This window comes from Perna viridis, chromosome 14 (assembly GCF_037379345.1).
Source record: "Perna viridis isolate PV_CMFRI_1.1 ecotype Kerala chromosome 14, ASM3737934v1, whole genome shotgun sequence".
NCBI classification, from domain to species: Eukaryota; Metazoa; Mollusca; class Bivalvia; order Mytilida; family Mytilidae; genus Perna; species Perna viridis.
In genome coordinates this window covers 8,389,995-8,415,437 of record NC_142458.1, presented here as the reverse complement: position 1 = coordinate 8,415,437, position 25,443 = coordinate 8,389,995, and the positions used below count along the sequence as shown (strand labels likewise).

Genomic DNA, 25,443 nt, shown 5'->3' with positions numbered 1-25,443 from the left:
ATAGATGACCTACGCCATAGAGACGTTTTACCCAACTTTACCGACGCCATAGTAGCATTTTTATCCACAATAGTAGCTATTTCGTGCAACATATACACACTTTCCTTGTAACATATGTGCATTCTTTACAACTAAACTACAAAACATTTGCTTTACAAATATGTATTAAACACGAAGAAAACAATATACATAGCATTTGTTGTTTTGTAAATGAAAATAGTTTTTTGCCTTTAAAAGCACTCGACCTCTATACTATCTGTACTCCTATTTAAAGGTCGGTCCTGCAATTTTTTAAAGTATAAGAAATTGAACGATAAATGTGTCCAGTATTTATCAAATTACATATAATAAATATCAAGGTCAAAATTTGAATGATCAAGAATCACAATAAATCGCTATACAGGTGGAGGTTTTAGAAGATCGAGGCAGTGAGCGGTACATTCAGGCGTCGATTTCTCAAAAAGTCGTAAGTGTAAAGTTGATCGTAAGTAATGACGTCACAACCTAAAATAACATTGTAACGTCATTATTTACGATCAATTGAATTTTATCCTAAAAGTAAATCCATGAGAGATAACAAAATAAAGTTGGTTTGTAGTTCACTTAAAAGGTATAAAAAAATAAAATCAATGTAGAAATCTAGTTTATTTAACATCACAATAAGTTCATTATTGCATTGGAAAAACAAATCAAGGACTGCATCGGATACTGGTTAATGTTCAATATTAACCGATCATTTCACCTTATAATGTAAATTTCCTATTCTCATACAAGCAAAAAACACACATATAACACGTGTATGATATTTAAGAGGTACAATTTGATCTCGTATGAAGCTAGAACTACAAAGCTATGACGGTAAACCCGGCACTGATAAGCAGCATAATATAGAGTAGTCATGTAATACATTATTATGCAAAAAGTTGGATGAAATTAACACTACAAACCTGTAGGTAGAAAACTATTTTCCTGACTTTGATAAAGCATTATCAAATTTATCTTGTTTTTAACAGTTTTTGCTTCAAATACCCACCCCTAATCCCACTGCCTATCGGTTGTGCCATCCTTTCTATCTACCAGGTTGCAACATATAGTCCTTTTAATGTTTCACATTTTATAACAAACAATTATGCAAGTCGAATCCCACAAACAATAAGCAGATAAGCAGATGATCAATTAATTAAATGGCATTTAGGCGCGTATTTGCACAGTTTACAACGAAAACAAATCACAGCATAGACTTGGTTGAAACCAGGAAATTTGTTAAATTGTCTTAATTTGTCCATTTTTTTCTCTGCAACATCAATAAAGCTTTAGTGATATCAGATTATCCTAATCTTATTGGTATCAGTTTAAGGTCGGCTATAATTTAATCTTCAGTGATGCCCTTTGCTGCAAGCTCCTCCAGAACTCTCGAAAGATAGGAAGGATCCGGGTAACCATATCTACAAAGAAAGCATATATTATACATAAACATGCATTAAACATTTTGGAATGATTGTAACAAATTTTACGAAATGTAATTATATTCATTAACTTCACTCCAAATCAATCATTCATTTCCCAATAGCGAATGCAGTTAAACCTGTCTAAACCGAATCCTGAATAATCCTGTAATTTTTCTTAACCAAACCCTGAATAATCCGTAAACCTTTCTTAACCGAACCCTTAATAATCCTAAAACCTTTCTTAAGGGTGCACTATACAGTTACATTAAGGCGCACTGTTTCGCACACCAAGTTACCCCGGTCAAATTTTGTAAAAATTAAAATTAAAAGTTGAAATTTGGTGGATATATTGATTAAATGTAGATAAACATTTATACATAGACAGATGTAATATATGTTATGGTAAACAGGTGTAATTTAAATGAAAAATGGTATCCGGAACGTTTCAGTCCCCTGCCGTATTATGTTCTCCCCTCAGCACCAGATGGCTGATTTTCAAAATACCTTATTTCGCACGAACTTTTGGGACTAAAATTGTGAGAGAATGTATCTATCGAAAAGGGTCATTATTTTTACCTTTTTCCACCTACTCCATGCATGCTTTCATCCTGTGGTAGTGTCTAAGTGCCTGATATTTTATAAAACATAGTATTTGGCTGTTAGTTTTAGAAAGGCACCCCTGATTTGTACTAAAACTCAGTAATATTGTTTTCAGTACGTTACCATGGCTACTGGATTTTATAAGAATAATCACTAAATTACTTATACATGTTATAAATGACTTGAACCTCCACACACCAACGATTTAGAAAATATGCACTTTTTTATGACAAAACAATAGAAATTTCTGTGTGGACGGCCTCAAAACAGCTTTATTTCAACAAAATGAGACCAAATTTTCAGAAATGACCTAACTGTATTGTACTACCTAACCAAAACCTGAATAATCCTAAAACCTTTCTTAACTGAACCATGAATAATCCTAAAACCTTTCTTTACCGTACCCTGGATAATCCGAAAACCTTCTAAACCAGACACTCCTTATAGCCCTTTAATATTAGATTAAATGTGTTTGCACCTTGGTAAACCAGATATATATATATATATATATATATATATATATATATATATATATATATATATATATATATATATATATGTTTAAACCAAGCAATCTTAAATTCCAAAAGAGGTTCCGTTTAGACAGGTTTTTCTAAAGTTCTGTACAATATTTTCATAGTTTTCCTCTTCGAATACAAACTAACAAGACAGTAACGTTTGTGTCAGTTCGTGGTGTCCGAGTCTTTTTTTTAATTCTCACTTGAATTCTTCTATATTTTTCTCGTTTCATTGGTGTTTCAAACGTACTTGGAATTGCCTTGAAAGCATTTTTTTTTATCAATATATTAAACTGGCATTATCTGAGCAGGTCAATGTACAAATTACCAATCGTTTATATAGTCATTGTGAACGGATGCTCAAAGTACATGATCCACTACGACTTTGCTAGAAAAATGTAAATGTAAATCGACTTTTAGGTTACATGTTAATAACCTAGACAGCACATTTGTAACCTTTTAAGTATCGACCAGTATTTCTAAAAATCTGACAGAACGTGATTCATGCATATCAAAAACCCACCGAACGCAGTTTTATTTCTTGTTCTGAAACCGTTATAGATCACATAACCAGTCGTAGTTTTTCATTTGAGGGTTGCGCTTTTGAAATAAAATTTATATAAATTGTACATGAAATTAGCACTTTGCAAGAGTTGCACGTATCGTTCTTGATTTGGTTTCATTTGGTTGGTTTTAGTGGGAAATGACCGTGTGATTCTCTTAAAAGTGCAGATCTAAATGCAGAAAATTTGTTGTTATTTGAAAATATAGCATCTGTAGACTGAAAAAGCATCGTTTGTTTGGTAGGTTTTTCTTCACCATTGGCAGTGTCTGAATTTTATATGGAATGGTACTTAAGATAATAATACATACATGTACTTTAAAGTATCAAAAACTTATATTAGTATACGTGGCTGTGGTTTTACATGGTTTCCTATGTAACATGTCATTTGTAATGTGCAAATGGTTGAAGATTGCATTTTAATTAGCACTCCAGCTAAGAATCATGCAAAATGTGATTCATTAGTAAAAAGCCTACATACTTTTATTTTGGATATTTTGTTTGAATAGCCATAGTAAACAGAAATTAACATTCAGTTCTTATTATAACCCGTGTTCTTAGGAGATAAAAGTTATATAGAGTGCACTGTAAATTTCAAAATTAAGGGAGGTAACTCTGTAAATGACACTCAAATACAATAGAATCAATTGGATTTTCAATGTCGATTATCTTCCAAGAGCAGGCAGTTGTGAATGAATAATTACACATTTCATAGTATAGACCCACAAAACGATTTAATTACAAAAATAAAAAGATGTAGCCTTTTTTGGGGTGTATCACATTTTTCAGATTTTGCATGATTCTTACAAAGACTACTACTTAAATGCTTAAAAACGACATTTAGTAGTTTGTTATCAATGTAGGATTAAACATTGTTTTCCAGAATTTATGGATGAGTAAAATCGGACCATTCACTCACAAACCCGACATAGAAGTGCGAAGGACTTCTATGTCAGGTTTGTGATTGAATGGTCCGATTTTACACATGATATTTTCAGGAAAAACAGTGTTTAATCCTTATAATTCCAATCCCTTACTATCTAAAGTATATTAATATATTTTTTTGTGTGTAAACTCAAAACTGACATTGCAAATGGCGGCATTCAACTGACAACATGACTTGGATGTCAATTTCATTATTCAACGTATTTACGGGCTACTGATTATTACATCCTTTCAAAATTGTTGTCTTGAATACACAATGTCGAAAATGGATGGAATAAAGCAGATGAGCGATGGTAGCCATCTTGTTTACGATATGTACTTGGAATTTACGCTGTTGTAAAAAACTGTCATCGCTGAGGTCGTAAAAGGTGAACAACCAATCATAACACGAAAAGGCATATGCATATTAGATTTGAATTATTCAAAATTATAGATAAAATAACAGTTTTAGGTAAAAGTAAGGCAAAATCAAAATAATATGTCTCCTGCTACCTTATCTTCCCTAGATTTGTGCCTACCCTAAACATTTTAACCATTTAGGCTCTTGAAAGCACCGCTAAATTTAGATTGTTTCCCCATTAATGTAAAATCATTTTGAAAAATAAAAGAATTTCCCTACCTACCTACCCTATTTTTCCTTAATGGTAACATGAAACAAGATTGGTATTTTTTTTTGCCTTCTACCGACGTGATTAGAATCTTACTTTTCTGGACCGCCATTGACGTGTGTTTTATGATGAATATCATTCCACGTGACTACATCCTCTCTCCCAGTCGTCCGAGAGTTTCCAATTGTGAAAACCAAACGTTGATTGAAAGCTCGCCTTAACAGACGATGGACTTTCTGACCATCTTCGTTGTCAGGTAGATATGCAGAACGCTTAGTTCCTTTGTATGGAAGACCAGTGTTAGGATGCTCTTTCTGGAAACATGAATATTGAAATTGTAACCCTGCTTTATCATGTTTATGAAGAAAAAACACAATAAGATCTAAGATACAAATATTGGTGAAGGCAGGCTCTTGTATTTAACAATGTTTTTAGTTTAGCTTGGACAATAATATAATGTTTTAGTGAAGCACATCTACTCTGATTTACGTTACTGTTTGTAAAGCTTTAACTAGATCCTAAAATATTCTTGAGAAATACACATCGTTTTCTTCAATAGAAATAATATAGGGTTATTGCATGAATACTGGTGAGTATTGTCCCGAGCAGAATATATTGCACGAGCTTGCGAGTGCAATATAATATTCTGCGAGGGACAATATTCACCAGTATTCATGCAATAACCCTTTATCATACAGTAATAAATATTTCAGTTAACATTATACTAATTTAGTGCTATATGAATTTATGAATGTTTGATAAATTGTAGTAAAATTGAAAGGGATGCATTTTTTTTTTTTTGTTGTATTATTTGAGAAAAAAATGGTTTGTTTGTTTGTTTGTTGGGGTTTAACGTCCGAGCAGCAATATTTCAGCTATATTCAGACAATGAACATGAAATGAAAAAAAAAAGGATGGGACACAAGGACAATAGGGTCGACAAACTTTGATTGCCACTGGAATGGGGGATGGGTAAGGTCGGGCAATTTAGCCTCCTGTGGCGGAGCGCAAAGGTTCCTACTCCTATCGAATACCACAGCAGGGTTCTTTAACGTGCAAGGAACGTGGCATCTTTCCCAACACGGTGCACCACTATGGTTTGCGGTCAGGTTTTCCGTATTATAGCCTGACAACCCCAGCATGTAACACGCCAGGAGTACCCCATTCCACCACCTGGGGCACACATCCCAGTTGCTCTGTGGGCAGAGCGCCTAGCCCCCGGCTAGGTTTCTGAGCACTATTTAGTCGCCTTATACGACAAGCTTAGTGCTGTTGCAGGCCTATTCTTTTAACACCCGAACCTGCACGGGAATCACGATAACTGTCACCAAACACGGAAATATGCAGACAACAGTGCAATAAATTTAAAAACGTATTCGGGACGTCTCAGAATTTTTCCAAATAGGAATGAAAGTTAGCATGCAAATACCGGGATATATTGCATGCTTTGTTTTCTGTTGATTTGAATAGGAAAATATTTATTACTATATAATAATACAATATATAATATATAATATACAACTCACCCCTTGTGTTCCATCGGGAAAATGATAGAATATTTTGATTATCCCACATTCTGTGTATCCCGGTAGATGGGCGTCCTTTATGAAGACCTCTACCATGGTCCCATTCGGCTGATTTCCAGTCATTGTCCCGTAAACCATATTACAGATAGGGCAAACAGGTGCTCGCTTGAAACACTCATCTATACATTTCTTGCAAAATATATGGCTGCACTTTGACAATTGCTTTAGTTTTGACTCTTTGGTTTCCTCCATGCAAATTGGACACTTTTCATATTTCCTGTCACGAACATCCAGGAGATGAATCTCAGTATCTTTCTTTTTGGGGGATTTTGGACGCTTATTGCTAGTTGTAAAATTAAACTCAATAATTTTCTTTTCGATGTACTTTTCAACTTGTCTGTCCGGATGCACTAAGAGAATCGTTTCAAGACAACAGATACCCGATCGACACGCCGCGTACTCCTTGATAGCGCCGCATATGAGCTCAATGATGAATTCAGTTGGAGCACTATTTCTTCCAGATCCAATGACTGGGATGGCTATAGACTTGTACCCGAACTGCTCTGTTCTGTGTAAAATATCCTTTATCAAACTATCCATCCCGTCAATCCATTGAGACTGAGACTGTTGGGTAAAATGTGGCACAACAACATGGAACACGTGTTTACATTGGAGTGCACCGGAAGCAGGGGTGGGTTGAAACGTCCAATCGTTAATAGTCTGACACATAAAAATAACACTATCCTTAAATGTTTGTAGTTGTCTACCCCCTCTTTCGGTGATAGCTTTCGAAACCATCCCACCGCCTTGTAACTTGGAGCTGTCACTGCTTACTATAACATCCACCTGCCATTCAGCGATACTTTTTCTTGATGCTTTCACTTTTATTAAGCTCAATGCTATACCAACTTTCATAGAGTGAGATGGTAAGGAATTTCCTTTTGGTGTATTAATTAGAGAATTGCTTGTCTCGTGTTCCAGACAAGAAAAGTTGTAATCCCTTTTATGTATTGGAAAATGGGTATCATGAGAGTTCTGTCTGCCAGGTTTGTCAATAATATCTGCTTGTCGTGCTCCTGACATTTGCAAATTAGCTTTCCCAGACGCCATTGGATCACCATTACAATCATACGCGGAACGTCGACCATCAGCGCGGATATCAGATCGGAATAAATCGTCACTGCTTACCGAATCCTGCCTTTTCGTCTTCTCCTGTTTGGTGTTAGTAGATAATTTTAAATTCAGCGTTCTTTCAGAGTTTGACGTTACGTTATAATTTTCATTGCTAGCAGAAACGTTCGATTGCAGATTTGGTGAAGTACTGTTCAAAGTGGTCTCCTTGCCTCCAGGAGAAGCTTTATTTTCCTAAAAGCATAAAATATTATATGAAAATAAATTCAATACAGCTAATTAACACGATTAACACCAAAGTTTGTCCAAAGTAATTACTTTTCGGTATATCCTTCTGCATCATGAAAACATTAATTTAACGTGTCAAAATTTTCCTTTCCTCTTTCGTCTACCCCGAACTTGACCTTTCATGAGCAACTCGGCGGGTGGTTCTAGAAAAGCAGAGGACGCTTACCCTACCAGTACACCTGGTCCATGCTTCCAGTTTTAGTGGAGTCCGAGTTCCTCATTTACTTTTGTTACTTTGTATGTATTATTTTAATCACTTTATGTTCTTTTTTGTGTTTGTCTGTTTTCCAAGTCTGGTCTTGGTCCCTGGAGTACGTTCTTTTGATTTCTGCTATTATATTGGTTACTCTATCACATACATGTACATGTATTTGGAAGTGATATGGACGTTTTTGAACCTTCATCACCTGCAATGTCATCGATAACAGTCCGTCGTCAATGATTACATTAAAATATAACTTAAAATAGTCATCTTGATTTTCTTTGTAATGATTCAAATACATGTACTTAGTATGTGATAAAAAGGTAATGACACTGTCTTGTTCTATATACCGGTATCACCCCTTGCATCAACCCTCGAGCTGAACTCTCCGGATTGATATGAACGGGCTGATATGGGGGATTACAATGTTATAATCTATATAATTGTAATGAACAACTGTAACTTGTCTGCAAGATGTTTTCTGACAGAATATCCAAGAGCCGATTATCTTATCAAACTTGTAACATCATCGCTGCTCTTTTCCTTTTCTTTGATTTCAACATAGCAGTGTTTCTTTACACATTAAGAATTGTCAGTTTTATCGAAATATGGGGTTTCGACGTGCGTGTTTCTGTTTTCCCATTTTGCCTGATTTTTACACTTACACTTAAATGTACATTGTAGCACAAAGCAAAATCACGCGGCCACACATATTAAGCATGGTGATCGACTACCCCGCACTTAACACAAAAGGATTTCTATAGTACAGACATGAATGAATCATCGATAAGAGTACATCGCAACACCCGGTATTTGTGTGTAAAGAGGAAAAACGTGTATCAAGTAGTACATGTACCAGGATGACATTGCATTAGATTATCCTTAAACTATTTTCCAATTCAAGAGTAGAAACAATTTACAGGACAATGTAATCAAAACGAATTTGACTTTTGACCTTAGAAGTACTAGCACTGGAAGTCTGCATGATTTCAGTCTTAACAGGAACCTGTAAATCTGTAAATACCGAGTAAGGATTTTACAAGTTTCGTATCTGTAACAAACACAAACTATTTATCAAGTCTTATTTTTTTGTTAAATTTAGTATAAAGATACAAATCCAAGGTGATGTAAAATAAAATAAATAAAAACATTAATATATCTAAAAAAATCAACACACCAACTTCCTCCTCTTACAGGTTATACATGCCTCGTATAAAACAGACATGAATCAACGAAGCAAATAAAAAAAGCGGAAAATTAATGATATCAGAAGTTGACATTCGTATGCGATTAGAAAAACTTGACAAAATCGTCCCTGAAAACAAAAAAAAAAACACAATCTGACTAATAATCATAGGAAATGACCTAACGAGGAATCCAAGAAATAAATTTTGAAGGTTATCCGTAACACACGAAAGCCAAAGTTGAGTTTCCCTGTTTTTTTTTTGTTTTTTTGTTTTTTTGTTTTTTGTTTTACCGGTTTTTATATATTCTGATACATGTAAATTGTACGTTGTATACGTGTACTTACATTTTTTTCTATCATCCCATATCGACAAAAAAAAAAAAAAAAAAATAACGGATATAGTGAAGGGTAACAAATGCACCAGCGTATGACCGACAAGGGGTGTCTTCTAATTTCTGGAAAGGGGGGGGTCATTTTTTTTCACTTGATATTAGTATCTTGTGAGTATGACTTTAATTTAGATTGACCTTGAATAAGTTTAAAGAATGAATGAGACTTCAGATTATGGAGGGGCGCGTGTCTGCGGTGGGTTTAACCCTAATTTTATAAGGCCTTATCAAAATCACCAGTTTAATGTGAGGTAAAAAACTAACTGAAACAACAAACCAACACACCAGGCTCTCAAGCCACATACATGAACATGGAACGAGAAAAAAAGCGTAATTTGAGTGGGTTACACGTATACACCGTTTATTTTATATTGCGTCGAATTCAAGATTGCTTCAAATAGAAATGGGTACCGGTGCAGGAGAAATTGAAAAAAATCGAGTACTAGTATATATCTCAAGTGTAAACAACGGTAAGTTATTTAGTCAATAATTTGGAGCCTTTTTTTTCTGTAATTCAAAACAACATCTTGAAGGAAGACTGCAGTATTGTGTCCTTAAAATTCAAATTACTAATTACCTGATTGCTTTGGTGTGTATCTAAAAGGAATGTTTGGGTCTTTATTGTTTGATCCTTTGTCGATGACCCACCAACTGCACCATTTATAGGTTCCAGTATTTCTGCTCTAGGTTCAGTTTCACAAACGCTATGGCCTTTGTCCCGACTTGGCTTTTTATGTTTGGTAGGTGCCTTCAGAGATTTGATTAACCGTTGGTCGTGTGGCCGATCTGATAATTGGCCATTTCTAACAGCATCGGTGGTTTTTTCCGCTTTGACAGCCTTTATCTTTTTATGGTCAAAATTTTCTCCATTCATTGTTTTATTCTTTGCGTTGGTACCACCTGGTGGATCTTGGGTGGTGTTCTTCCTCCCTTCAGTTTTGATACCGACACCAAAACTTGCATTGCTGACTGAAACATTAAACGTTTGTTTCCCACCATTAATTTTTTCTGTCGATCCATTTACCTTTCCTCCAAATATCGCATCTTGCTGGTTGTACTTTTGATTTATTTTGCCTTTGCCTTTTTTGTCTGCCATATTATGTTAAATCATTAACCTGTAAGAAAACTCGTGTTTTATTTACCTGTATGGTTCAACTCGTGAATGTTGTTTTTTTTAACACCACATTGTTTATATTATAGATGGAACTAAGTTAGGTTGTGACAAGGTTGTAATAAAAAAAATATCGCTCAATACTGATACATGTACCTAACGTTCGGCACAAGCAAAGATGGGAGAAAATGTCCACGAGATAACCACCATATACGTGTAACAATCGTACAAATCTTAATTATTCCTAGTCACACTGAACGGTAAACCTTTAAATGTATATCGGCTCAAATAAAGAGTTAACAAAGATGTTCAAAGCTTATTTCGACAATACACAATTTGTACATTAAGTTACAATGAGAACAAATCAACCATGAAAAATATGACGGACTTCTGTCATGTGAAAGAAAAGGGCAAATGACAAATATCAACCGACGATTCAGAAACTGTCGAATGTCTTCAGCTAAAATCACGTTAATCCTACCTTAATGTATAAATTCCACGTTTGATTCCTGTTTTAGAATACTGTACATAAAACATAAAAATCCTAGGATTGACACTTTATAAGTTTTAAACTTCCCGTCCCGTTATATTTATAACACTATATCTGTGTTTTGAACCATATCAACCTCGTAGTACGAGTTATACGATACGATAGTTTCGTTTTCGCAATGCTGTAGATATTCTAGTTAATAAAGGAAGACAAATCTTATAGGATATTCGTACCATAATAACTTTATTAGTAGAATTTGAAGTTGCTGCACAAAGGCAGAGGCTTGGTATTGGCGAAACTTTAAATTTGTTGGCATATGGGCGTATACCCCGGGAGAAGCAAGGATTCTTTCCTTAATTTGAATTAAAGTATAAAATGTATAATGGTAGGTGGGCGCGATGTGCAGCTATTATGGACGGATTTGTGTGGGGCGTGTTAATGCGCCCCTCTAAAATGGCAAAGCATGGACGATTGAAACAAAAACTAAAAAACGTAGTACAGTTGTACTTTATAATGTACATTTTAATTCAGGCATGCAGGTCCTAAGGAACCAGTAATAATACGGTAAACGAGGTATACTTGTACTGTTAGTTACAGATCTATCCATACTGAGTGTATTGAATGTTTAATTTATTTCCATAGATTTATCACTTTTACCACAAGACCAGCATGCCTGATTAGTACGTGGATATGTTCTTAGTGATACTTTTGTACCGAAAACTTTGTAACTGAAAAATACTGTTTCCATAGGACCTGCATGCCCGAATTTTACGTGGAAATATACCTTGTTTACCGTAATATTACTGGTCCCATAGGACTTGCATACCTGAAATTCTTCAAGAATGACATAGTGATATGGACCGTGAAAACTGATATTGTCCGAGCCGTAAACGAGGTGCAATATCTGTTCTCTGGTCCATATTGCAACCAACAGACATTCGTTTTTGTGTGATATACCTCCAACACTATTTATTGTTCTGTTTGTCAAAGTCACCAATATATAGGTTGCGGTCCGAATTTTTGTTATTGATCGACGGACTGGTTACTTTCAATACTCTGGATTTCTTAACATCAACTGATCAACGTTAAACCAATAGAATATTAGAATTTTTTACTTATATGTAATACATAAAGTATAACTGTGTTCACCGTAAAGTATGTAGCTGAATATCACTGTTCCTATACGACCTGCATACCTGAAACTTACATGGATTTATACGTAAGGAATGCCATTGTAAAGCAACTTTGTTTACCGTTAACTGTGCAAGTATTTATCTCACATATGAATATTCTAATAAAGTAATAAAGCTTTGTCTATATGGCTAATTCCGTATTTAAAATCTTCAAACATGATACAATAAGACACAGACCCTTTTGTTTACAGTGTTTGTGTAATGGACATTTAAAGTCTCAATTTAAAATGCAGATGTAACTGATGATTCTTGTAATTTAAAAAAAATGCGTCACGCTATTGACATTTTTGTTTCTTATATTTTTGGATCAGAAGATATGCATGCTTGTTAACAAGGGGTGAGGTAAGTTTATTACTTTGGTACGAGCAGCGAGATTTTCTAGTATGATAAATATTGTATCGAAGGCTCACTTACATTACATGTATGTATGTCGTCTTACGCGAGTTATAATCGGTAGTTTTTCAGATAAAATCCACTCCTTGAGTTTTATCAAATTGATAAATGACATCGGATAAAATTGGTGGATCCAAGTGATTCTAGCGGTAGAATCCCCTTCCCGTATAGCTTAAAAGTTTCGTAAATATTGGGAATGTTTGGGGCAAAAAATAACTAACATTTCTGAAACCCTTTCTTTTAAAAATTTCTGGATCGATATCTGGATTCAGACTGTCAAGACTTCGCTGTTTGTCATATTCGTTATTATACATGCATTTATTATCCTTGTATTGTAACTGTTAGTAAAAAATAAGATAAAATGCTCTGTCATATGCAGCTAGGTACGCCCGCAGAAGTCAAACTTCGAACAGTTAACTAGCAAATATTGACACATTATTCAAATGTGATATTTAGTTTTGAATGTTTGACATACATGTACATGTATGATAATTTGACCAGGAATGGGTTAAACCGAACAAACAAAGGACTAACAAAAAATGCATGGTTTCAAATGTGCTAGGCCATACTTAAACAATTCTGAAGCGGGGAAAAAAATGACCGTGCACAGTCGTAATTTGCAAGGATGGGTTATTCACTTGCTCTTATATTGTTTGATGGGTTATTCACCGGTGACTAATAGGGTAATTCAATGATGGCATGAATTTTGGGGGTTATTCAACCTTTCTTGTGATTAAAACAAAAAATATCCAAAATTAATCTATGTCACGTGATTATATTTCATCCAATAGAATTAATCCTTTTTTATGTAAGGTACATGTATAATAATCCTACTTGTTTAAAAATCAAAAACATACAGGTGAACTATAAATAATTATACATTGTAGTTTCAAGATAACTGCTGAAGTCCTTTTGAAGTTATGGTGCAAAAATCGACGGTATTTTATTTCATAACAAATGAAAAAATAGCTTGCAATAGTAGAAATAAATTATTTTCTTAACTTCCATGTAATGTGCGCACGCACCTTTGAGTAGTAGTCCAAAAATGACAAAATCTCCCCTTTTTATGAACAAGTAAAGTCCCACACTAAATATTAAAACCGAAAATTCATAAAAATTTTGGAAGGAACCTTTAAATTTATTTATCAATATACAACATTTCAGCATGTTTTATGAGAACGATTTTGAATTACAACAGTCAGAAACTTGAGAAATTTTCCCATTTTTTGTTGGACTAAAAATACGAAAAAATGAAATTTTATACAAACCGGAAGGTAGCTCATGATCAGATCAATAAAGTTTTAATATTTTGACACCGGTAAGCCATAATACGTCCCTATAGTGGTTAATTCTTTTCTACAAAACTTCGCTCGGTAGTAACGGGCGATGGTCAATTTAGGTTTTTGATTTGCTGATATTATCGAATAATTGATCAGTTTATCGTTACTATTAGCAAACATGAAAGGAGACCAGTTTGATTACGCCCCATATAGGTCTAGAAAGAAGGACGTATTAAAGATAGACTCTAAAGTACACAATGGTGCATCGAGATCCAGAATTATTACAATAAAAAAAGTTGTAAATGTTTAATATTATATTCATGTAACTAATATACGAACATAAATATTGATAACCTGAACCCTGAGCAAGTTTAAAAGTGTCGCAAAAAATACATTTACAGACATGAAATAATATCACAGGTATAGTATTTTGAAAGACTATGGTTCGCAAAGACTGAGTACAGTCATTTAATCCGATCCGTGTCACAGAGGCTTGGGGACAATTTGTGGTTTCTCGGTATTTTTCCTCGAAACCCGCGTATTTTATAGTGTTCCCTCATATTTGGCCATTATACGCATGTCTGATCTGTTTTTAGCATGACCGTTTTACCATTTCTTGACATTTTCCCTCTATTTCTAATATCAGAGATGGTAAAACAAGCTAAAGACAGGCCAGACATGCCTGTAATGGCCAAATATGAGGGAACACTTTAAAATACGCGGGTTTCGATGGAAAATACCGAGAAACCACAAATTGTCCCTAAGCGCCTGTGATCCGTGCCACTATTCCACAGATCCATTACTGGTAACTGACTGCTTGCTGCTGACGATCACAGGTGAACGGTAACTGATCTGATCACAGTTTTGTAAGCTCTGCACATGCAAGTAAAATAACGGGTGTTCAGATCAATTGATACAAACTTTTGATTTTTTATTAGAATGAACCTAATATAAAGTGTCTTCCGTGTAATGAGTAAGAATGAGAAAGGTATAGTACTTGATCCGTTCCTTGTCCAAATGATGTTTTTTTTAATATACGAAACATTCAAGAACCATGTGTTGTAAAAAGCAAGTGGTCAGTGGTTTTACCGATCAGTTCGACGTATCAATGAATGGATCGCTGATTGTGCATGAATAAGTTCATGCACTGTGTATAAATCCATCCAAATAACCATCTATTTGAAATTTTTTATATCAAGCCATAATGAATTATTTCTTCTCAGGAATTTTACACCTCCCTGATTCACAATCTTCTCTATTCCTTCCTGTCAGCCAGTATCTGTTTATAGCGAACCAAATATAGAATCTATCTGAAGCTTGTTTTATACCAGGAAGTGATAAAAGTTTTGACAACCAGTCAAGTCCAACTGCACTGTACATTTTCTTCATAGCAACCATACTGTCACTTATCTGCCAAAACAAAATGATGAATTTATATGGTTTAACAGAGGAAGTAGCAGGGTTTTCTTTACATTAAAGATATTGGGATAAGTTCATCCCTTCATGATCACAAGAAGTAACAATTTAAAATTAGTAAAATGATTCAATCGTATTTATATATACATGTATATCAACAAAATTATGTCCCACTCCCTCCTTTGAAGGCAAAAAAGTGAAATTAACAAATGGCTAAGATATTTTTAATACAGGAGCAGATCCAGGATTTTAGATTGGAGAGGGGGGGTGGGCACACAATTAAAATTTTTTTATGTTAAATTTTTGAAATATTCTTCTAGATTGTCTGCAATGTAGATATCTTAGCAACCATACTGTCACTTATCTGCCAAAACAAAATGATGAATTTATATGGTTTAACATATTTCATACACATTTCATAATATTTGCATGATTCTTACAAAGACAGATACTTAATTGCCTGTTTGTCGGGAAAAAAAATGCAATTAACAGAAATTATTATTTCAAGGGAAAATACCTAATATGTTCAATGTTTAAGTGGGACATATTCTTTTATCATGTCTAATTAGATTGCTGCCATAGTATTTAGTCATAAGAATGTGCAAATACTGTTGTAAAAACAAAACTATGTTTTTATAGAAAACTGAGATATTTCACTAACGACGTATTGCTGTTTTCCTATTTTGGTACATTTTGAGTAAATTTTGAAAAAAAAATATTTAAGAGGAACTTTCTAATTTTTGGTCTTACATGTTTGTAATAAGGAATTTTTTAAAAAATTTTACATTTTTAAGATGGGAAATGTTTTTGTTCTGTGAATTGCTATGCAATCAAAAAGTATGTGATTAAGTGGGATCCTCTGAATAATCTTTAAAACACCTTCATAGCAAGGAATTAGAAGAACATATATTATCTGTATATATATCAGTGGCAGATCCAGGCCCCCCCTCCCCCCTTTAGAAAAATAATAGTGAAAAATTGTGTGTGTTAAATCATAAAAAACACTCACTTCGTGATCCTCACCAGTGATCCTGTCAAGAAATTATTTTTGGCACCCCCCCCTCCCCTTATCTAATCTAAAACTCTGGATCTGCCACTGTATATGGGCCTGAACCAATTATTGTTATTGTGTTGGACCCAATAAACTTATGTGTACATGTATTTGTATTTAAAAGAAATGTGTCTTGATGTGGTAATTTTTATAATCTATACATGTACATTGTAGCTGCATGTATGGTCTTGTGTGTTAAGTTGTTTTGTGTTCCCTGGACCTTAATGGGAGAAAATTTGCATATTAAATAAATGCATTTTGGGTTTTTGTCAAAACTACAAGTACATGTACACTGTAAGTTATGTAAAATATACATGTACATGAACATTTTACATTTAATGAAGTTTGTTTTTAATTTTTGGAAATTAACCAACAAAGGTGTAGTCTATTCTTCATGAACTGTGAATCCATTTATGAACAAGCGTAAACTGCCCAAAAGTTTGGTTTGCAGGCTTAACTTGGTCAAAAATCAAAAGCAATCCTTATAATTTAATTTTTAACTGATTAAAGTCAAAATTAAGACTTGTCCCTTCATCATAGTTTTTTTTAGTCTAAAATTATTTGAACCGCAGACTGATCAATAACACCAAGTATAAATTTATAGAAAATAAATGATCTTGCCCAGATGAGAAATAAACCATCAAATTAAATTATTACAATATATACAAAAAAAAAAAATGTACATACAGATACATGTACAGTTATAGCCCAAAATGTTGAATCCCAGAATGTCCAAAGGTAAATTTTACCTTGGACCTTTAATTCCCAGAATGTCTAATCACAAATTGAGGGTAATACCCAAAATGTCTAATCACAAATTGAGGGTAATACCCAAAATGTCTAATCACAAATTGAGGGTAATTCCAAAAATGTCTAAAGGTAAATTTTTAACATGAATTAATATAAATCAAAGTTTTTTTTTCCCAGAATGTCAAACAATATTCTAACTGTATAAAATTTATTACTTTAATTCTGAAAAATTATGTTTTTATAACAATCTTGTCCCCATGTGTTTTATTCTTTTGTTCAATTCTACACCAATATCTCCTTGTCCATGTTGTCAGACATATTCAATTATTAAAAAAACAAAAAAGTTTCAATTCAGAAGACCAACTTGAAAATCTTATAAAAACAAACAAATTCTAATGGTGTTTGGCTAAAATGATAAAAATATAAATAAAAACTCATATTTTCCATAAATTTTACATTTTGTTTCTTTTATTACTAATTTTTCCTTTTTAGACATTTTGGGAATAAAGCTATTTTTTTCATTAGACATTTTGAACACAATTTCATTAGCCATTCTTGGATTAGACATTTTGGTAACATTTCACATGTACACACTTCCTATATGTAGTTAATACATATATAACAATACCTACCTGGCCATCTGAACTAATCACATGCATCTTCCCCATGGCTTGTTGATAGCTAATCCCTGAATGTTCTTCTGGCTTATATTCTCCCACTGTGATATCAATAAACTTTACAGTTTTATTATTTCTATCAAGAGCTTTCATCAGATTTATTTCTGTAACACAAATGGGACACTGACCATCATACAAAACCTGGAAAAAAAACCCAAGAAAATCAGAGTTATACTTATTACATTGTACATGTACAATTAGCCTACTTGTACCAATGAACTATGTACTTTTTACATTGTACATGTACAGTTAGCCTACTTGTACCAAGGAACTGTGTACTTTTTGATTTTGTGTCTTGAGCTACATTGCATGATGGCCAGACCAGAATACAGGTTCAGACACCAGAGGCGGATCCAGGATTTGAGTTTAAGGGGCAGCGTAAACTGAATTAACTCCAACTTTTGCACCAACATATCCACTCAGGCAAGTCACATGTTTTTAATTTAAATTTTACTTGTCCGTAAGTCACTCGTGTCCTCCACTTGACTCCACCAAAGTAAATACCGGGATAAAATTACCCCAGTTCAAAAGTTTCAGTATTATTTTTTGTTCTTTTTTAAAATACAAATGTATTATCAAACTGCCAGATCCATAAAATATATCTTGGTATAAAGACAGGAGAAATTTTTAAAATGGTGACTCCACTGTGGAGAGTAGAGACACCGTAACTCCACTAAATATATCTCCACTGTGGAGAGTGGAGAAATTAAATTTTTCGTTGACAGTAATGTGTAAGTATTGTACATACATTGTACATAATCATCCACTAAAAATTTACTGCCAGGCCCTGATGACAGACCTATTATTTCACAAGAATTTTCTATAAAAAGTATGATTTTACTGGGAATAGATATTTCAAAAATATTTATGTTAGAAATTTAATTTCAGTATTTTGTCACTGTTACAATAATTTGATCTTGAAAGCAATACACATTTCCTTCATTGGCCGACAAAATAACCAGTTGGCGAACGTACATGTACAACCAAATGCAGCCTCACAATCATGATGGATGTTAAAGATATAATAACACGATCTATTTTTGGGATATGGATATTTTATATTTACAGTAGACTGTCATTTGCAAAGAAAGGAAACAATGTTTACATGTACATTGTACATGTACATGTAAGTTGACAATGGGTAAACAAATCTATTGAATGTTTGTCACTTGTGTTCTGAAATTCAATACATTACACATAGCACTATTTTCACTTGCCCAATTGGACAAGCAAGGTGCCACTTTTTGTGCATTTTTTTCAGTTCTGGTATTTTCATACATATCGTATATTTTAAACCTGATAATTTTTTGGTCTTCACATGTTGTGGCATTTTTCTTGTAGTGTACTGAAATAAAAAAGTATTCATTTTGGGGTATTTATATTATGACCAGTAGCTTATGTATGGAAAAAAAAATTAGAGTTACTCCCCATCCCCTAATGTTCAATCTAGAAAGCAGCATTGCTATTCTAATGATTTTTGTCATTGTGGCACAAAGGAAATGGTAACCAATTTATGAGTTGCTTACCACCTTTATTTAAATTGGATTTTTTCTCACCTGAGATTGATCTTTGACAATTTTTTCTATGCCAAAATTGAGTTGATACATTATATCTCTGTACTAAACCTCCCCTGCAATCTAAACTCCTCTTTAAACATTAATTTTACCAAGTTTTTTTTCACCAGATACCGGACAAGGACAACTACTGTGACTGGAAGTAATTAAGTAATGGCACTTGGTATGGTCTAACATGTGTAACCTGTGCCTGTACCAGTCACAGCTTTGCCCCATACTCAAATAATGTTTTGCTAAAATATTCATTCTTACGGTATGTTAAGAACTGAAAATTGCAAGAGAATGAGATGTGGAGAAGTAAGTTCCGATTCATTTCTAGTAAGGAAACATACCGTAAAAATGAATATTTTGTGGTTGCTGGGGCTTTGATGAAGCCTTGTGAAAAAATTCTTGATTGAGCACTGCTCCCGTAGGGTTCCTATTCTTTTTATTTAAAGCTGACCCGAGCCAATTAACGCACCTTCAATTTCTCCAGTCTCGTTACAGAAGTTGAAATAGATGATTTCTGGAACACGTCATTTTCATAACTATGTTTTACTTGGTTCAATTTTGTCTCATAAGAATATCTGTGGCATCTGAATTGTCGAAGTAACCTAGAAACTCGAAAAAGATTTCTATCCATTTTTTTGTTTTGTAACAACCGGAAGTACAGTAAATGTTTCTAAACTTAGCCAATGTTGGACAAAGACATGATTGTAATGATACGGAATGAAATACAAACAGTAAGTACTGTCTTCATTATAAGACACTTATAGACTCCGTTAAAAAAAGAAATAAAATGAATGTAATTAGATTAAATCTATTACTAAAATTTTAGATATGACAATCTTTACGACGATTTTACAATTACATATGTCCGGAAAATAGTAGAAGCCCGTACTATTATCAGGATTTTAATTTTAAACAGGAAGCACATGTGTATGTTTTGATTTGGTAATCGCCGGTAGTCGTGACAAATGTTTGTTTTCTACCACATTTTACTTAAAGATATGGAAAGAGGGAAAGCTAAGAAGCTTTATGCATTTACACCAAGGAGTCATATGTTGATCTTTTTAAACTATAAAAAATTCAGACATGTCATAGCTTTACTGGCAGGAGACACTCAAAGCAGCATGTACCTAGTGTTCAAATCAATTATATATTTTCAACATAGCATAAACACTGTTAAGTGAAGGGACCCTCGCCAAATTGGTTAAGAAAATAATATGAGGAAGGCGTTTGCTTCAGGGAGTAACCATTTAATTTTTATAAGTGGGGTAGGATCTAATTTTCTCTTCGTCCTCTTTATTTTAAGAAAATGTGGGTCCTGCATTTTTTCTCTGGTGCAAAGTGCTGAAAAGATTGTTTTTTGAATGTAAAAACAAATGTTAGTGTAATAATTGATCCTGTCTGGTAATATTTTTGAAGGCATGTCCTGGTATTTAATTTATTAAAAATTTCAATCTTGCCTATGTATTTCGAATTTGACCCTAGCCTCCCCATTAAAATCAAATGATGCAGTGTAGTTCTCTTAAGTACAAATGAAGCATTTAGTTTGAGAAAGACAATGGCCTTCATTGCAAGAGAAGTCTGAAGCATAAAGTATAGGTTCCCTTTCCAACAAATAAGACTTCATACCATTTTTAATTTTGCCAAGTTTAGGATAATTTTTTTATCAGTTATTATTGCGAAGCTGGAAAGGATATTCTAAATATTTATGAAATTATCAGAAGAACAGTTTCAGGTTCAGCTAGATTACAAGGTTTTAGCAAGATCCTTCCAATCGAAAGTAGCTCTTTTTGAAAACATCTTTTTAACTTTTGTGAGGCAGGCATTCTTACTATTTCTGAAGCTTCAATAGATTGCGGTGTAGTGTTTTACTTTGAAGAAAGTTTTTCAGGTGTCAGTGTGAGGAATTTTAGATGAGTTTTCTATAGGTTACCTTGGAAATATAATGGATTTCATGTCATGAACCATTTTTGCTAAATTTGAATCAAAATAGTAATTTCATACAGGGTGAGCTGGTAAAAGATATTCCAAATATTGGTAATTTTATTGGTAAAACAGTTCAAAGTTCAGCAAAGAATGCCTTGTTACACCACAACTGGAAGAAGAATTTGATAATGTTCTGATCAAATAACGTTGGTTTTTAAAATGTTTTGTTTAGCAGGTGTTTCGACTTTTCAATGCTTCAATAGATATAGAGTGTTTTGCATTGACAAAAGTTTAGCAAGTGGTCAATATGATAAATTTTTAGATGAATTTCTATACATTTAAGAGTGAGGTTTGCTCCATTATGATAAATTTTACATTTCTTTATACAAATGTATGCTTGTGTTTCAGACCTTATTGAGAAATCAGGACAGCTTAGATAATGGATGACCAGAGTGGAGAGAAGCCTGAGACAGATGAGTATTATAAAAGTTATGGAGATATATCTGTTCATGAACTGATGTTAAGAGATCGACCAAGGACAGCTGCATACCAGAAGTTCATTCAACAAAATAATCATCTGTTTAAAGATAAGATAGTACTTGACGTGGGATCTGGAACTGGTATCCTGTCCTTGTTTGCTGCCTCAGCAGGAGCAAAACAGGTAGATTCTTAAAACTAATACATGTACACTACCATCAACTTTATTAGTAATTTCTCCACTCTTCACAGTGGAGTCAATATTTTTCACCTGCACTGTGCCTCCACCAAAATAAAAACTAAGATAAAACTGCATCATTTCAATACTTTTTAATCCTTTTTTTTCTGGACATAACTGAAGTGTTATTAAACTTTAGGAATCATTGATATAGTTTGACATGAAGGCAGGTGGGTTAAACTAGACATACATGTACATGAATGTGACTCCACTGTGTTGGCTGGAGACACTGTGATTCCACCCTTATTTTTATATACATGTAGTTTGACATGGAAGCAGAAGGAGTAAACTATAGACATATATTTTGTACATGTACACGTAGGTGACTCGACTGTGTTGGTTGGAGACACTGACTCGACCCACATAATCTCCACTGTGGAGAGTGGAGAATGGAGAAATAAAAAATTGTGTTGATAGTACTGCAGAGTGTGTGATTGCAAAAAAATTGTGATTTGCCTCCAACAGTGAAGGATTCAGTCTCTGTGGTTGTATTATGCTGCACCCTGTGAAGCATTTCAGTTTATTTTATTGTTGCATTGGCAAAAAACTGTCCATCTCAACTTGCAATAATTCAATTTCACTAGCCAGCTTTGTTTAAATATATGGCTTTTTAATACTGAATATGAATTGTCATGTTTGACAAAGATGTTTTAAGGTAAACAAAATTGTTTTGTACAGAATCATTTAAATACTAGTTAGGAAATTATCAAAAAGATACAGCTAAAAAAATTGTCTTAACAGACTTCACTAAGTTCCTTTGGAAAATATTGGAAATTTGATCTATAAATTATTTAAGAAATATTTGAGCAAGTTACAGTCCTTTCACCAATTAAGCTCCTGAACAATGTGAGACTTCTGGACCACCAGAAAACAAGTTGTTTTCAGTCTGATAGCAATATTGTCAGTTTTAGCCATCAGGCTAACATACTTCAAGAAGGCTGCCTGATTAGCCATATTAATTAAAGGTAATTTAATCTTCAACAAGGCAGATAGGCAATCCTGCCACAGTATGTTGGAATTTTGCAGCTGGTAGGGGCTATAGTATTCTTTGTGCAATATACTCTACTTGTCCAAATGACCTTTAAGCTTTTAATCTCTTTTCAGGTATTTGCTGTAGAGGGCAGTGCCATAGCTGACTTGAGTCAATCCATTATTGAGGATAACAAAATGGAAGACAAGGTCAAGGTCATCAAAGGGAAAATAGAAAATGTCCACTTACCTGTAGATAAAGTGGATATAATTATTTCCGAATGGATGGGATTTTATCTCCTGCACGAGTCCATGCTTGATTCAGTCATATTCGCTCGAGATAAATATTTGGCTGAAGATGGTATTATGGTTCCTTCAGATGCAGTGCTATACATGACTCCAGTAAATATGTCAAAGTATGTGTCTGAAAATATTCTATTTTGGGACAATGTTTATGGGTATGACTTCTCCGCAGTAAAATATGCGGTCCTTGGCAATAAAATGTGTGAACCTACTATCACCACTATTGGAATGTCACAGTGTTTAACTGAACCAGAGATTTTCTGTGAACTTGACCTTAAAACTGTAAGTTTGAATGAAATTCAAAATGTAAATCAGACTTTGTCCTATACATTTAATCAAGGGGGACTACTCCATGGCTTTGTAAGCTGGTTTGATATTGAATTTAAAGGACCAGTACAAACCAGTTCAACTGAAGCAACTAAAATAGTGACTTTAAGCACATCTCCAGCAACTAGGGAAACACATTGGAAACAAACTGTTATATTTCTACCAAGTTCTCTCTCTGTAGAAGAGGGGGATCAGATTACAGCCAATATTGACCTCTCTCAGGACGAAAGCAATAAAAGGCATTATAATATTTCTGTTGAGATTCTAGGCAATAGTGACAACGAAAATTCTACCTCAGATGAAGACCCTGCTGATGCTTCTAGCCATCCTGTGCCTTGCAACTGTGGGGCAACTCGTTGCATTCTTGTCCAGGCTCTTGTTGAAAAATATGATGCTGAGCAGTGTGAGCTTGAGAAAGAGGCTGAGATGGTTGATGTTTCTGCTGAAGTTGAAGCTGCCAGGGCAATTGACAAAGAAATGGACAATAGCATCAATCTCAATGAAACATTATGATTTTTTTTTACAAAATTAATTCACAATTAACTATATAATATATAAATTATAGAAAAAATATTTATTTTTGATCATGATGACAGTCATGATAGCAGACTATATTTTTTGCTTCATCAGCATGATTTTTGTATGCATGCATGTTTACATTGTACATGTGTATACATGTATGTAAAAAGTATGTTGTTGTTCCATTGTCTCTCCCTCCAAACATCATTCAATAAATAAACATTACATTTTGGCAGAGGAAATAAATGTGTATAAATATTAACATATTTATGGTTCTCTTAATTGTAGAAAGGTGTATAACAAGAATATTTTTATGCCCCCACAACAAACTGTCAGTGTGCAGAAGTGTGATGAAGGTGTGCAGGATCAAAGGATTTTGATTTTCATGAAATATTACGGAAATTGGTGATAAGACTTAGTCATTTTCATCAGAAATTGGGCTATATGGCTTGTCTTGCTATCTCCTCTTGTAGTTTTTTGAACTACATCTAAAATATTTTTTGCAGGATGTTTCTACACATAAATATGGTGTGCAAGGTCATAGGATCTTGACTTTTGTGGAATATTATGGAACTGGATGATAAGTGGCCTTATGTACAGCATCACCATACCATTAATGTACTTTTAATTTTAGCCAAATACAATAAAACAGGATTAAATATCGATAACCACACTCAACAAGTATGTGGTATACTGTGGAAATATTAATTAAAAGAGTTAATTAAAATGCCCAATTTTTTTTCGAATTTCAAACATGGCCGTCGTTCAAACTTTTTGTAAAAACGGTATAAAGTTCATACATGGTTAAAAAAAAAGATCACTATATCTGGCCATCGATTGGCCATATTTAAATTAAAGAAATGGCAGCCAATCCAAGATGGTCGACGGCCTAAAAGTAAGAAAAAGTAATAATTATTTAATTTAATAATAAAATTTGACTACTGCACAGTTTTAGAAATCAGACCATTTTCAAGCACTTTCATTTTTGCTCTGAATATTTGATTACCTAAAATAAGCGCAGTTTCGATAGTTATCTAAAAAAGAATATACATGTGTGACTTTTTCTTCCATGCAAAATTTTGCGATTTTCATACCCTCTACAGGAGCGCAATTCACTATTTTAGGGTATTTTTTTAGACCTACAGTTTGTTACACCTGACATGCGGAATTTTGATGTTTTTCCTGATATCAACAGTATAATACCAGCTTTCACATATTCACGTTTTTAATTGTTTACACTAGTAATTCATACATGTAGTTCAGATATATAAGTGTGTTCTTTCAAGAAAATGAGAGAGGGCAAAATATTTCTGCTAGCAACTAGTCAAGATATGCACACGTTCTAAGGGCATGAACCA

General features: G+C 33.8%; 3 protein-coding genes across 8 annotated transcripts; 1 reads left to right on the top strand and 2 right to left on the bottom strand.

Moving 5' to 3' along the window:
• Positions 1–626: 626 nt before the first annotated feature.
• LOC148598033 (uncharacterized) lies at positions 627–11,150 on the bottom strand. The gene is made up of 5 exons (XM_088561139.1): positions 10,996–11,150; positions 9,981–10,518; positions 6,208–7,572; positions 4,778–4,995; positions 627–1,445 (listed from the first exon to the last, which is right to left on the bottom strand). The coding sequence occupies exons 2-5, from the start codon at positions 10,497–10,499 to the stop codon at positions 1,370–1,372; spliced, it is 2,178 nt and encodes a 725-aa protein (XP_088417265.1). The 5' UTR covers positions 10,500–10,518; positions 10,996–11,150; the 3' UTR covers positions 627–1,369.
• Positions 11,151–12,401: 1,251 nt separating this feature from the next.
• On the top strand, positions 12,402–24,351 carry LOC148598031 (uncharacterized). 6 transcript variants are annotated; one of them, XM_088560820.1, is made up of 4 exons: positions 12,463–12,539; positions 18,014–18,187; positions 21,661–21,913; positions 23,072–24,351. In XM_088560820.1, the coding sequence occupies exons 3-4, from the start codon at positions 21,692–21,694 to the stop codon at positions 24,077–24,079; spliced, it is 1,230 nt and encodes a 409-aa protein (XP_088416946.1). In that variant the 5' UTR covers positions 12,463–12,539; positions 18,014–18,187; positions 21,661–21,691; the 3' UTR covers positions 24,080–24,351. The 6 variants fall into 6 exon arrangements, with proteins under 6 accessions (XP_088416949.1, XP_088416946.1, XP_088416950.1 ...); XM_088560823.1 differs by lacking the exon at positions 18,014–18,187 and having other exon boundaries at positions 12,402–12,539; XM_088560824.1 differs by lacking the exons at positions 12,463–12,539; positions 18,014–18,187 and adding an exon at positions 15,277–15,386.
• LOC148598032 (uncharacterized) lies at positions 14,163–20,093 on the bottom strand. The gene is made up of 3 exons (XM_088560825.1): positions 19,799–20,093; positions 17,720–17,905; positions 14,163–15,280 (listed from the first exon to the last, which is right to left on the bottom strand). The coding sequence occupies exons 1-3, from the start codon at positions 19,958–19,960 to the stop codon at positions 15,080–15,082; spliced, it is 549 nt and encodes a 182-aa protein (XP_088416951.1). The 5' UTR covers positions 19,961–20,093; the 3' UTR covers positions 14,163–15,079.
• Positions 24,352–25,443: the final 1,092 nt, after the last annotated feature.

What these genes read in the sequence shown, in the direction of transcription:
- LOC148598033 (XM_088561139.1), bottom strand. Translation starts at nt 10,499, where the DNA reads ATGGCAGACAAAAAAGGCAAAGGCAAAATAAATCAAAAGTACAACCAG. An exon ending in TTCCCGATGGAACACAAGGG is followed by an intron (nt 4,996 to 6,207) that starts GTGAGTTGTATA and finishes TCATGTTTCCAG; the next exon opens with AAAGAGCATCCTAACACTGG. An exon ending in GTCAATGGCGGTCCAGAAAA is followed by an intron (nt 1,446 to 4,777) that starts GTAAGATTCTAA and finishes CTTTCTTTGTAG; the next exon opens with ATATGGTTACCCGGATCCTT.
- LOC148598032 (XM_088560825.1), bottom strand. Translation starts at nt 19,960, where the DNA reads ATGGATAGAAATCTTTTTCGAGTTTCTAGGTTACTTCGACAATTCAGA. An exon ending in CGAGACTGGAGAAATTGAAG is followed by an intron (nt 17,906 to 19,798) that starts GTGCGTTAATTG and finishes TTTTTTTTCCAG; the next exon opens with GTTTTGTATGATGGTCAGTG. An exon ending in TGATTAGTTCAGATGGCCAG is followed by an intron (nt 15,281 to 17,719) that starts GTAGGTATTGTT and finishes TTGTTTTGGCAG; the next exon opens with ATAAGTGACAGTATGGTTGC.
- LOC148598031 (XM_088560823.1), top strand. Translation starts at nt 21,692, where the DNA reads ATGGATGACCAGAGTGGAGAGAAGCCTGAGACAGATGAGTATTATAAA. An exon ending in CCTCAGCAGGAGCAAAACAG is followed by an intron (nt 21,914 to 23,071) that starts GTAGATTCTTAA and finishes ATCTCTTTTCAG; the next exon opens with GTATTTGCTGTAGAGGGCAG.